General features: G+C 47.9%; 1 protein-coding gene across 9 annotated transcripts in view; it reads left to right on the forward strand.

The window, feature by feature from the left end:
* Nucleotides 1-12,757, forward strand: part of MPP2 (MAGUK p55 scaffold protein 2) — a 670,534-nt gene that overhangs the window by 199,244 nt on the left and 458,533 nt on the right. The window contains exon 1 of one of the 9 annotated variants that reach the window (XM_069634351.1): nucleotides 8,708-9,633. The exons of 6 other annotated variants lie outside the window; for them this stretch is intronic. In XM_069634351.1, the coding sequence (XP_069490452.1) occupies nucleotides 9,555-9,633 (79 nt within the window). In that variant the 5' untranslated portion in view covers nucleotides 8,708-9,554. Of the gene's footprint in view, nucleotides 1-8,707; nucleotides 9,634-12,757 lie in introns of those variants that run through there. 2 more of the 9 variants (XM_069634344.1, XM_069634346.1) reach the window with 2 other exon arrangements.

Genomic DNA, 12,757 nt, shown 5'->3' on the forward strand with positions numbered 1-12,757 from the left:
TTTAAGCAATGCATTGCAGATTAGCTTTTTAGTCTTGGCATCTGTGTAGATGTTCTTCGTTGTGCCTCTATCTCCTGAGCTGTCACTTTATCTTCTGTTAGATTCTATGTGTTATACATTGCTCTATTTGTGCCTTACTAGACGCTTTGGTTTACGTGTTGGACTCTGGTGTTCGTTGCCTTATGCAATGCATTGCAGATTGGCTTTTTAGCCTTGGCATCTTTGTAGATGTTCTTCGTTGTGCCTCTGTCTCCTTAGCTGTCACTTTATTTTCTGTTACATTCTCTTTGTATACGTTGTTCTATTTGTGCCTTAATAGACGCTTTGGTTTACGTGTTGGACTCTGGTGTTGGTTGCTTTATGCAATGCATTGCAGATTGGCTTTTTAGCCTTGGCATCTTTGTAGGTGTTCTTCGTTGTGCCTCTGTCTCCTTAGCTGTCACTTTATTTTCTGTTACATTCTCTTTGTATACGTTGTTCTATTCGTGCTTTACTAGACGCGTTGGTTTACGTGTTGGACTCTGGTGTTGGTTGCTTTATGCAATGCATTGCAGATTAGCTTTTTAGTCTTGGCATCTGTGTAGATGTTCTTCGTTGTGCCTCTGTCTCCTGAGCTGTCGCATTATCTTCTGTTAGATTCTATGCGTTATACATTGCTCTATTTGTGCCTTACTAGACGCTTTGGTTTACGTGTTGGACTCTGGTGTTGGTTGCCTTATGCAATGCATCGCAGATTGGTGTCTGGTTGGGTATTACCCACTTTTGCCAAATGACTGTTTGGCCAAAGAGTTTTTTGCTGCATTTTATAACACTTTTTTTGCCACGAAAATATAGATGATATGTTTGGGTAAGGTATATGGAAGGGGGGTCGTGGAGTAGAAGGAGGGTGCAGGGGTCTCCTCCTGCTTCTTGTGGTAAAAAAGCAGTACAATCAGCACATAAAAAATGGCGAAATGTCATTCTGCAAAGAATATTAGGGAAACTTTCATAGATCGATCTGGTTGTCATATGTGAAAGGAGAATGTATGTGCTCCCTTGCTCATTGGAACATCCCTATTGGACACCATTCTTGTGTCTGGTAATATAGCTCTGCTGTTATGGGCCCTGTGCACCACCTTGAATACGCTGGGATGCAGGTTGGGTTTCACCTTACCTGTAGATCTATCTGCTACTTGGTCTCCGTGTCAGATTCAGCACTCTGGCATTTGGGTGGGCCTCCGCATCACACTTAGTGCTCCGAGGTCTGTTTTGGGATCTCTGTCACCATCAACATTCTCAGATGCCAGTTAACACCTGTGTCGCCTCCAGTACTCTGGACTATTATTCGCCTTCTCTGTCACAGCCAGTCCATTGGGGTGCATAGTGTCCTCTGTGTCACAGCCTGCACTCGGACATGCAGGTTGATTTCTGCCACATTCAATACTCTGTGATACCCATTGGTCGCTGTGTGGCATTCCTTGGTCTGGAGGATGTTTCAGTCCCTGGGTCCCATTCAGTACTGTTGGATAAATGTTGGTCTCTGCCCACCTACTTTCAGTACTCGTGGATGCACGTGGGTCTCTGTTGCCACATTTAAAATATCACGCAACATTTTGGCCATTGTCTGTCGCATTCAGTTCTTTAGTCTGTACCCTGCTCTCTACTGTCATATTCAGTTTTCTGACCCATGCAGTTCTTTCCGGGTCATATTCAGCACCGTGGGCTACATGCTACCCTCTCCTCTTGGTGGTCTATGGCCTGCTGTCCCAGGTCACATTCAGGACTCTGGGCTACATTTTGCCCTCTCCTCTTGGTGGTCTATATGCTACTCTCCGACGTCTCATTCAGTACTGTGGGGTACATGTTGCCCTCTCCGCTCTGTGGTCGATGTGCTACTCTCTGACGTCTCATTCAGTACTATGGGCTGCATGTTGCCCTCTCCGCTCTGTGGTCGATGTGCTACTCTCCTAGGTCTCATTCAGTACTATGGGCTGCATGTTGCCCTCTCCTCTCTGTGGTCTATGTGCTACTCTCTTAGGTCTCATTCAATACTGTGGGCTATTGGTTGCCCTCTCCTCCTGTGGTCTATTAGCTGCTCTCCGAGGTCTCATTCAGTACTCTTGGCTAGATGTTGTCATCTCCTCTTGGTGGTCTCTGAGTTACTCTCCTAGGTTTCATTCAGTACTGTGGGCTACATGTATCCAAAAGGTTTCACTTTTTTTTTTATCTGATGGCTCTCAGTCACTCTTTCTTGCTCCCTACACCTCTTTTTCAGCTCCCATCACTTCTGGTGTCCTCCAAGACTTGTCTCTCTCTCCTCTCCTCTTTAATGTGTACATCCAACCTCCTGTTAAGTGGATTCACTCGTTTGGGTTTCGCTGCTATTCCTATGCGGGTGACACACACATGCTTGTTCGTCTCAATCTCTCACTTCAAGCCACTGCTGAGCGCTGTGACTCTTGTTTACTTTCTGTGCACATGTGGGTGAGCGACAACTGGCTTCACCTGAATGGTGATAAACACGAGATTCTGGTATTGGGCCCCGTTGCCTCAGCCAATCTTTGGTCCTCCGCTTCCTGGCCTGTGGTTCTGGGTCCACTACCCAAGCGTGCCTCAGTTGCCAGGAATGTGGGAGTTAAGCTTTCTGCCTCACTGTCCCTTGAGGCTCAAGTCAGCTTGGTGTGTCAGACTGTTCACCTTCAGCTCTGTATTCTTCGCAAAGTACTCCTGTACCTGCCGCCTCATTTGCATCCTCTCGTGGTTTCCTGTATGGTATCCGGGTCCCTTGACTACTGCAACTCTTTGTATTTGGCTCAGCCTGCCTACCTATTTCAAAGGCTCCAGATCCTTCAGAACTGTGCAGCTAGGGTTGCTAAAGGCAGCCCGTTTTACACTTCTATTTCCCTGGTTCTCGTGTCTGGCTTCCCGTATTACGTGTGACGTGTAAGGCTCTATGCATTATTCATTTGGAGTTCTTAAGGACCACATTCTGTACTTATGTGCCTTCTCGCCCCCTGTGCTCTGTGGCTGCACTGCGCTTCTCTGTCCCTCTCTTCAGACGCTCCCGTATTGGGGGTCGTGCCTTTTCTGTCATAGCAGCTGGTCTCTGGAACTCTATTCCTGCATCACTTCGTTCTATTCAGGATCTGCTTTTCCAATGCTCCCTTAAAAACTTTCTGTTTTAAGTGTTTTCCCTTTTCCTCTCTACCAGTTTCTACAGCGTCATGATGCCCTCGACGGTGTAGGTTGCACTATATAAATGTATTTAACATAACATGTTGCCCTCTCCTCTTGGTGGTCTACGAGCTACTCTACCAGCTCACATTCAGTACTCTGGGCTCCATGTTGCCCTTTCCTCTTAGTGGTCAATGTGCTACTCTGCTAGGTCTCATTCAGTACTCTGGGCAACATGTTGCCCTTTCCTCTTGATGGTCTATGTGCTACTCTGCTAGGTCTCATTCAGTACTCTGGGCAACATGTTGCCCTTTCCTCTTGATGGTCTATGTGCTACTTTCCTATGTCGCATTCAGTACTCCGGGCTACATGTTGCCCTCTCACCTTGTTGGGTCTATCTACTACTCCCCTAGCTCACATTCAGTACTCTGGGCAACATGTTGCCCTTTCCTCTTGATGGTCTATGTGCTACTTTCCTAGGTCGAATTCAGTACTCCGGCCTACATGTTGCCCTCTCACCTTGTTGGGTCTATCTGCTACTCCCCTAGCTCACATTCAGTACTCTGGGCTCCATGTTGCCCTTTTCTCTTAGTGGTCAATGTGCTACTCTGCTAGGTCTCATTCAGTACTCTGGGCAACATGTTGCCCTTTCCTCTTGGTGGTCTATGTGCTACTCTGCTAGGTCTGATTCAGTACTCTGGGCAACATGTTGCCCTTTCATCTTAGATCTACTCTGCTAGGTCTCACTCAGTACTCTGGGCTACATGTTGCCCTTTCCTCTTGGTGGTCTACTTGCTACTCTACCAGCTCAAATTCAGTACTCTGGGCTACATGTTGCCCTTTCCTCTTAGTGATCAATGTGCTACTCTGCTAGGTCTCATTCAGTACTCTGGGCAACATGTTGCCCTTTCCTCTTGGTGGTATATGTGCTACTCTCCTAGTTCACATTCAGTACTCTAAGATACATGTTGCCCTTGCCTCTTGGTAGGCTATGAGCTACTTTCCTAGATCCCATTCAATGCTCTGGCCTACATGTTGCCCTCTCACCTTGGTGGGTCTATCTGCTCCTCTCCTAGGTCCCATTCAATACTCTGGGCTGCATGTTGCCCTTGCCTCTTGGTGGTCTATAAGCTACTTTCCTAGGTCTCATTCAGTACTCCGGGCTACATGTTGCCCTCTCACCTTGTTGTGTCTATCTGCTACTCCCCTAGCTCACATTCAGTACTCTGGGCTCCATGTTGCCCTTTCCTCTTGGTGGTCAATGTGCTACTCTCCTAGGTCTCATTCAGTACTATGGGCTACATGTTGCCCTCTCACCTTGGTGGGTCTATCTGCTACTCTCCTAGGTCCCATTTAATACTCTGGGCTACATGTTGCCCTCGCCTCTTAGTGGTCTATGAGCTACTTTCCTAGGTCCCATTCAATACTCCGGGCTACATGTTGCCCTCTCACCTTGTTGGGTCTATCTGCTACTCCCCTAGCTCACATTCAGCACTCTGGGCAATATGTTGCCCTTTCCTCTTGATGGTCTATGTGCTACTTTCATAGGTCGCATTCAGTACTCCAGGGCTACATGTTGCCCTCTCACCTTGTTGGGTCTATCTGCTACTCCCCTAGCTCACATTCAGTACTCTGGGCGCCATGTTGCCCTTTCCTCTTAGTGGTCAATGTGCTACTCTGCTAGGTCTCATTCAGGACTCTGGGCAATATGTTGCCCTTTCCTCTTGATGGTCTATGTGCTACTCTCCTAGGTCCCATTCAGTACTCTGGGCTACATGTTGCCCTTTCCTCTTAGTGCTCAATGTGCTACTCTGCTAGGTCTGATTCAGTACTGTGGGCTACATGTTGCCCTTTCCTCTTAGTGGTCAATGTGCTACTCTGCTAGGTCTGATTCAGTACTCTGGGCAACATGTTGCCCTTTCCTCTTAGTGGTCAATGTGCACTCTGCTAGGTCTCATTCAGTACTCTGGGCTACATGTTACCCTTTCCTCTTGGTGGTCTACGAGCTACTCTACCAGCTCAAATTCAGTACTCTGGGTTCCATGTTGCCCTTTCCTCTTAGTGGTCAATGTGCTACTCTGCTAGGTCTCATTCAGTACTCTGGGCAAAATGTTGCCCTTTCCTCTTGGTGGTCTATGTGCTACTCTCCTAGTTCACATTCAATACTCTAGGATACATGTTGCCCTTGCCTCTTGGTGGGCTATGAGCTACTTTCCTAGATCCCATTCAATACTCTGGCGTACATGTTGCCCTCTCACCTTGGTGGGTCTATCTGCTACTCTCCTAGGTCCCATTTAATACTCTGGGCTACATGTTGTCCTCGCCTCTTAGTGGTCTATGAGCTACTTTCCTAGGTCCCATTCAATACTCCGGGCTACATGTTGCCCTCTCACCTTGTTGGGTCTATCTGCTACTCCCCTAGCTCACATTCAGCACTCTGGGCAACATGTTGCCCTTTCTTCTTGATGGTCTATGTGCTACTTTCCTAGGTCGCATTCAATACTCCGGGCTACATGTTGCCTTCTCACCTTGTTGGGTCTATCTGCTACTCCCCTAGCTCACATTTAGTACTCTGGGCGCCATGTTGCCCTTTCCTCTTAGTGGTCAATGTGCTACTCTGCTAGGTCTCATTCAGGACTCTGGGCAATATGTTGCCCTTTCCTCTTGATGGTCTATGTGCTACTCTCCTAGGTCCCATTCAGTACTCTGGGCTACATGTTGCCCTTTCCTCTTAGTGCTCAATGTGCTACTCTGTTAGGTCTGATTCAGTACTGTGGGCTACATGTTGCCCTTTCCTCTTAGTGGTCAATGTGCTACTCTGCTAGGTCTGATTCAGTACTCTGGGCAACCTGTTGCCCTTTCCTCTTAGTGGTCAATGTTCACTCTGCTAGGTCTCATTCGGTACTCTGGGCTACATGTTCCCCTTTCCTCTTGGTGGTCTACGAGCTACTCTACCAGCTCAAATTCAGTACTCTGGGTTCCATGTTGCCCTTTCCTCTTAGTGGTCAATGTGCTACTCTGCTAGGTCTCATTCAGTACTCTGGGCAAAATGTTGCCCTTTCCTCTTGGTGGTCTATGTGCTACTCTCCTAGTTCACATTCAATACTCTGGGATACATGTTGCCCTTGCCTCTTGGTGGGCTATGAGCTACTTTCCTAGATCCCATTCAATACTCTGGCCTACATGTTGCCCTCTCTTCTTGGTGGTCTATCTGCTACTCTCCTAGCTTACATTCAATACTCTGGGCTACATGTTGCCCTCTCACCTTGGTGGGAATATCTGCTGCTCTTCTAGTTGTATTTGCTACGTGGGGCAGGGGTGTGCAGGCCCGGCACTAGGCATATGCAGCATATGCAGCGGCACTTGACCCCGTGGCGCCTAGGGCCCCACGCCGAGTGTGCCGTTGACTCCCTCTTTTTGCAGGCTGCCACGTGGCCCGTCTAAACTTGCTACAGTGCACTCTGAGCACACGGGTGCCCACGCTTCAGCATGCAGGAGGGTGAAGCTTGCTGGTGTTGTGGAATATCTTTTTCAAATGCGGCTGTTCTACCTCGGGGCTGAGCTCGCTTTTTGTTTGTCCTGTGAGGCAATGTGTCACATCTCAACCTGATGCTGCGACTCGGGAGAGACAAATGCCCCCCTACGAGCTGCCCAATAGGCGTGGCTGGCCTTGTAAGCACTGCTGATCACTTTTCCTTAAAGCAGAGCATTTAAAGCGGTTGAGAGCCTATTTAAGAGACCATTGTTTTGGACAACGTGTTCTTAACGTGTTAAGTGCAAAGGGGCATTTTTGCTTTGAAAGTACGTACAAAGCACCAGTTAGCAGCCTAAAATCTGTGTCCCCTCCAGCACACGTTCCTTTCTGACTTTTTTAAATCAGATTGCACTCTCCCAAAAGCACAGAATGCTTTAAGAACACCAAATGTCTACAAAATAGAGAATGTATTGTAGTTTTGTTAGCACCTTCATTCATATACATACATTTTAAGGCAATTGAAATTGAGATGTGGGGTTAGTACTTGCATGTCAGGGGAGTGATTGGAAGGGCAGGGGGTACAGGAGGCAGCTCATTCTCACAGCAGTCCCTAAGTGGGGAGTTTCAGATGTGTAGAAGAGTTAACTGCTCGTAACATTGAAGCTTCACCAGAATATGATAGAATATAAATAGACTGTGACCACACCCCAACTAGCCCCAGCACATGCTCGGGTGATCATCGGCTCCAACCAACAGTGCAGGCCCATCCCCCTTCCAACCCTTCAGGACAACATGCTGTTGGCAATGTGGGCAACCAAGGTAGGCATTCACCCACCAATCCGTAACCAATCACGAATAGAAGTTACTAGCAGCACTGTTTTCATTATTGAAACTTGACAACAGGTGATATATATATATATATATATATATATATATATATATATATATATATATATATATATATAGGAAAGTTCATTTGAGCCAAGTCACACATTCCACAGCGCCACCTAGTAGCCATCGCTGGAAGTTCACCACCAGTTCTGAGTCACAACAGCAAGGTATTGTGGGTATGCAAATTAACTCAAATGTAAACCTTTTTCTCCAGGAAATTGTCTTTGTCTATGAGGGCAGTGCTATGGCCACTAGGTGGCGTTGTGGAATGTGTGACTTGGCTCAAATGAACTTTCCTACTTTCACATTTCCGGTGAAAGAGTTTTATTCAAACCTTTTTAAACCCACCATAACTTTCTTGGTGTTGTGTGTGTGTGTATATATACATACCAATAAAGTTATGGTGGGTTTGGTTAAGCTATGTATAAAGTAGCACTACCCTCTTAGACAAAGACAATTTCCTGGAGAAAAGGTTTGCATTTGAACGAATTTGCATACCCACAATGCCTTGCTGTTGTGGCTCAGAACTGGAGGTGAATTTCTAGTGATGGCTACTAGGTGGCGTTGTGGAATGTGCGACTTGGCTCAAATGGACTTTCCCATTTATACATATATGCATTTTTCATTGCTGCCTACATATGTAGCGGTCATTATCCTGGGATGTAACTGCCTGTGATGACATTTCATGCACATTAAGCGGGCAGCACTTAATGCCCCGCACTTGGCCCCACAAATCCTAGGGCTGGCCCTGGGTGTGTGTGCTATTTTTAGGGGGGTGACAGAGAAGGCTTTGCTGCTGTAGCGGGTGTAGTGGCTATGGGTGATGATGGTGTTCTGCAGAACATGGCTGGGGGAGGGGGTGCGTGTTGCTGTTATGAACGATTGTGCACTGCTGCACATGGGGCAGGCGTGCATGTGACTGAAATGGGGGTGGTAAAAGTTTGTTTTCTCCTTTTCATTAGGCCGGTAGTGTAGCTGGTTTGGGGGAGGATGATCGTGTGCGTTCATGCGGGGAGGGATGCGGGCTTGCGAAGCAGGCGGTGGCGTTCTGCTGTGCACCGTGCATCGTGTGGCACTGTTCCTAGCATTACCGTGGGGGAGGCGGCGGCTTTCTGCTGCAGATAGATCAGGGGTGCGTGATGCTGTCGTAGGGGTGACAGGGGATTCTGCCCTACAAGGCTCGAGCCTCTGTGTGTTACTAGTACGGCTGGGGGCGGAGGGCGACCTTTTGCGTCCCTGAAGCAGCAGCCCGCTCCGCGCGCTGCAACCTTGCTGGCTTCCTTGCCGTCTCGCACGTCGTGCTCCCGCGCCGCATCCCTCCGCTTCACCAGTGATTTCATAGGAGCCGTGGATGCTCCCCTGTGCCTCGGCCCTTCTGCCAATCCCGGGGAGGCTGGCAGCTGTCAGTGGGATCCCATTGGCCACTAGCGCATGCAGGCTGGGCGGGGGACGTGGTACCCTCCTGCCTCACGCTTGCAGGCTTCGCCGTGGTATTAACCTCCCCGTCCCCACTCGCCTGACTCCTGGATCCTCTGCGAGACTCGCTGCCTTGGGAGGAAGGTGGAGGGGCGAAGAGGCGAAGGAGCTTAGCAGGGAAGCCGTGCGTGAGCCTCTGCAAGGAGGGGCGGGTTTACCGGCAAACAGAGAGCTGGGAAGAGGGCCAGAAGAGACAAATCTACCCCTGGGCTGGGCAGCCAAAGGTTGTTTAAGGCCTTGGGGCTAGATTGCCTCTGGCGAGAAGAGAACTATGGTATTCGGGGGTGTAAAGAGGCATATATTGTTGAGTGACAGAGCCCGAGAACAGAGTGGGTATTGGAGCCGAAGGGGGTACCAGAAGACCGAGCTGGAGGCCTTTGGCACAATGGCGGAGTGACCAGCGACCGTTTTGGGGCAGTGGGCCGCAGGTCCCCCCTAAGCACGGTGGCAGAGAGGGCTCGCGGAGTCCACCAGCGGAGGGGAGCCTGGCTACCTGGCACTATCACAGAGGGCTTAGCAGAGGCGGGTGCAGGACTCTACGCCCCAACATCTCGCGGCCATGAGCAGTCCAGCCAGCGGTGTCTCTTTGGAAGGGATCTCTTTGAACTCCTCGGAGGAGTCGGAGCTGCGGAGGGAAGGTACTGTGAGGGATTTTCTGCATGACCGGGGATCAGTGGTTGGGGGCTGGCATCTTGGAGGCGGAGGATTAGACGCTCCCTGTTCCCGGTCCTCGCTGTCTTCGTTCCATCACAATACTCATCCTCTTCATTTGTAAATCTTTCCCTTTGTCTGGTCTCCCTTCTTCTCCCCCGCCAACAGTCCTTTTAATCTTCAATTACTCTCCTATCTACTTTTGCCAACCCTACATTTTGCCGGCCAATATATTCTTTCCTTAACCAACCCTACATTTTGCTGGTAAATTCTCTCCAATCTATCTTCACCAACCCTACCTTTTGCCTGTAAATACACTCCAACCTACCTCACCAACCCTATCTTTTGCTGGCCATTACACTCTCTTCTACGTCCGCCAACCCTACATTTTGCCGATAAATACACTCCAACCTACCTCACCAACCCTACCCTTTGCTCGTCAATGCACTCCCTTCTACGCTGACCAACAGTTGATTCTACTTTCTGATGCACTCCCTTCTACGCTGACCACCAGTTGATTCTACTTTCTGATGCACTCCTTTCTACCTTCCACCACACTTTTTTCTAACTACATCCACACTCTGTTCACTTTACCCGAGCACTGCCTTCTTCCGTGCTTGTTACCTATTCCGTAACCACTGCCTCCGTCTTCATTTTACTACTTCCTGTCCCTGTCTCTTCTTTCTGAGCTTTCAATCTTTCCCTCTCATTTTCCGCCCTCTTATTTTAGTGGTAAGCACTCTACCCCTCTATATCCGTTATCTCTTAAACCTCCACTCTTTCCCCCTATTAATCTCTACCAGCCTGCGCTCCATTTCCTTCCTCGCCATCCTTATTGACTGAAGACCCCTGTGACCAGGCTTTGGAACTGTGTTTGGGATTAGAAGGGTCGCTGGAAGACTGGGGAGTCTTATGTTATGTTTCTTCATCTTATACAGCACAGTTTTTGCCATTTGCACGGCCTCTTGCACTTTGGGTCCTGCAAGAGAGTGGTTGGTGTCGTGGTTAGTGCTGTAGCGGGAGAGCAAGTTCTCTTTTTTGAAATGTTGGCATGAGGAAGATCCAAGAATCCGTGCTCATCTTTAGGGAAGCTTCAAAACACGAGCCGCGTATGTCTTGATGCCAGATGATGGTCGGGAGCCTCGTCCGGGCCCGTATGAGTGTACCCATGGAGAGAAGATGCTACAGTGTAGACATGCAGTTCAGGAACAAGTGGGTACATTCTATGCTTCAGGTATGGGATAGCAAAAAGTGGTGCTTGCTAGAAAGGAGGAGTTTTGGCCGCGTTCTAGTATGAAGATGACATGGGTGTCAGTCAAGGAAGTAGGAGGCTGAGAGATGTTAGTGTTGGTCACTTCAGGACCTAACGGCAAGGCTGATACGGGGCTACCTGCTATACTCCATCATTTCATGTAAACACCACTCTTAAATGACCTCTCCTAAATCTCAGTCATACGCCTCAAACTGACATTACCCAGAAGGTATTGTCCAATTTGACCTAATGCCAATTTGACCTACTCCCATTTGACCGCATCTTTTTGACCTAATTTGGTAGGTCAAATGGTACACTTTAATTAAAAAAATGGTTGTGGGTTGGGGTAAGGGAATAGATGGGGACGTCAGGGGGAGGCTGGGGGGTCTCCCCACGCATTTGGAGGGGTTGCGGGGGTCTCCTTCTGCAGTTGGTCAATAATAATTTGGTCAACAAAATTTAGGTCAAATGGGCAGTAGGTCAGGTTTTTTAGGTCAAACAACACATACCCACGCAGAAGTCAACACTCTATGCCACTGTGCACACTGGCTCAATCAGGAAAGAAACTGATTTGGATCAATCTGCCCGGTTCTGGTCTATCTAGGCCACACAGCCGTCATTAAACTGAAACCATGAAAGTAAGAATTGTACATCCCAAAAAACAACAACAACACAGCAAATGTTCATCCCTCGGAGACAGTGTCCACTGGAACGGGACCGGTTCACTCGAGCATTGAAATCCAACAGCAAGGAGCCTTTATCAATCCCAAATCCCTTCTCCTTTCACAAGATGAGCCTTCTCGCCATCTTCCATAGTCTTTGCAAGAAACACGTAGACCACCTTCCACATGGCATCAAGATGCCAACTAATACGACATCAACCTCGGCAAAGCAATGGCAAATTGTACGATCTCACGCCACTGGTTAAGCCCATTGCCCCAGCACTGTCATCTAATAGATCTTGGGGTCACCCCTCTGGATAAAAAACATGCTCTAGTGTCGGATAGTGTAGGATCTGTTGGAGTATATGCATCATCCCAATTAGTGCAAATGTACACCACTGACACAATCATTTGCATGCAGAGGTCTGTGCACCATGGGAAAGTTAGCATTCGGTCCCTTTTCTAAACAGGACTGTTCAATCTAAAGGTTGACTTGTTGTTCTCGCAGCATTTTATAGTATTATTTATCTTGGTTTGGAGAGAACTGCAGTGTACTTTTTGTCTATTCTTTGTCTCGTATTGTAATATATTTGAACATTGTAAATAATAGCATGAAATCCCAAAAGTAAACTAAAAATAAATAAATAAATATGACTTTTTTTTTTTAATACCCAGATCGTGCGCCTCTGCTTTGCCGTAGCGCTATAAGGCCTTCGGGGGAGCAAGCGGTCTATAAACTTCTTTAATAAAATAAATGAATGAAATGCGAGGGAGCATGAACTAGGATGTGTCACAGGCACTTGTAGGCACCATGTTGTGGTGGTGACAAGTGACACAAAATAAAATGTGGTGATTGGCCCCTGATATTCCCAGTGCCTTGTGGGCCACTTTGCGCAGCAGTTGCTGGGGGGGTGTCCTTTGCACCCCTGGTGGTGACCGGTTCACTAAAACAGCAGCAACTTGTACAGGAGAAATTCCTTTCCCAAAGTTACAGCATATTTAGTAATGTTCACGCTTGTATTTCTTTTGCCTTTTATTGAACTTGTATAGCACTTTAACAGGAAGTACAAAAACAAGTAATGGCAACAATGACACTAAATGCATAATATTATTGCAGAGCAATTACACTAAATGTGTAATATTATTGCAGAGATTAAGCCGTAATTGAAAAGTGGAATATGACGATTCAGACCTTGG

The sequence above is a fragment of the Ambystoma mexicanum genome, chromosome 13 (assembly GCF_040938575.1).
Source record: "Ambystoma mexicanum isolate Mex_15411 chromosome 13, UKY_AmexF1_1, whole genome shotgun sequence".
Classification (NCBI taxonomy): domain Eukaryota; kingdom Metazoa; phylum Chordata; class Amphibia; order Caudata; family Ambystomatidae; genus Ambystoma; species Ambystoma mexicanum.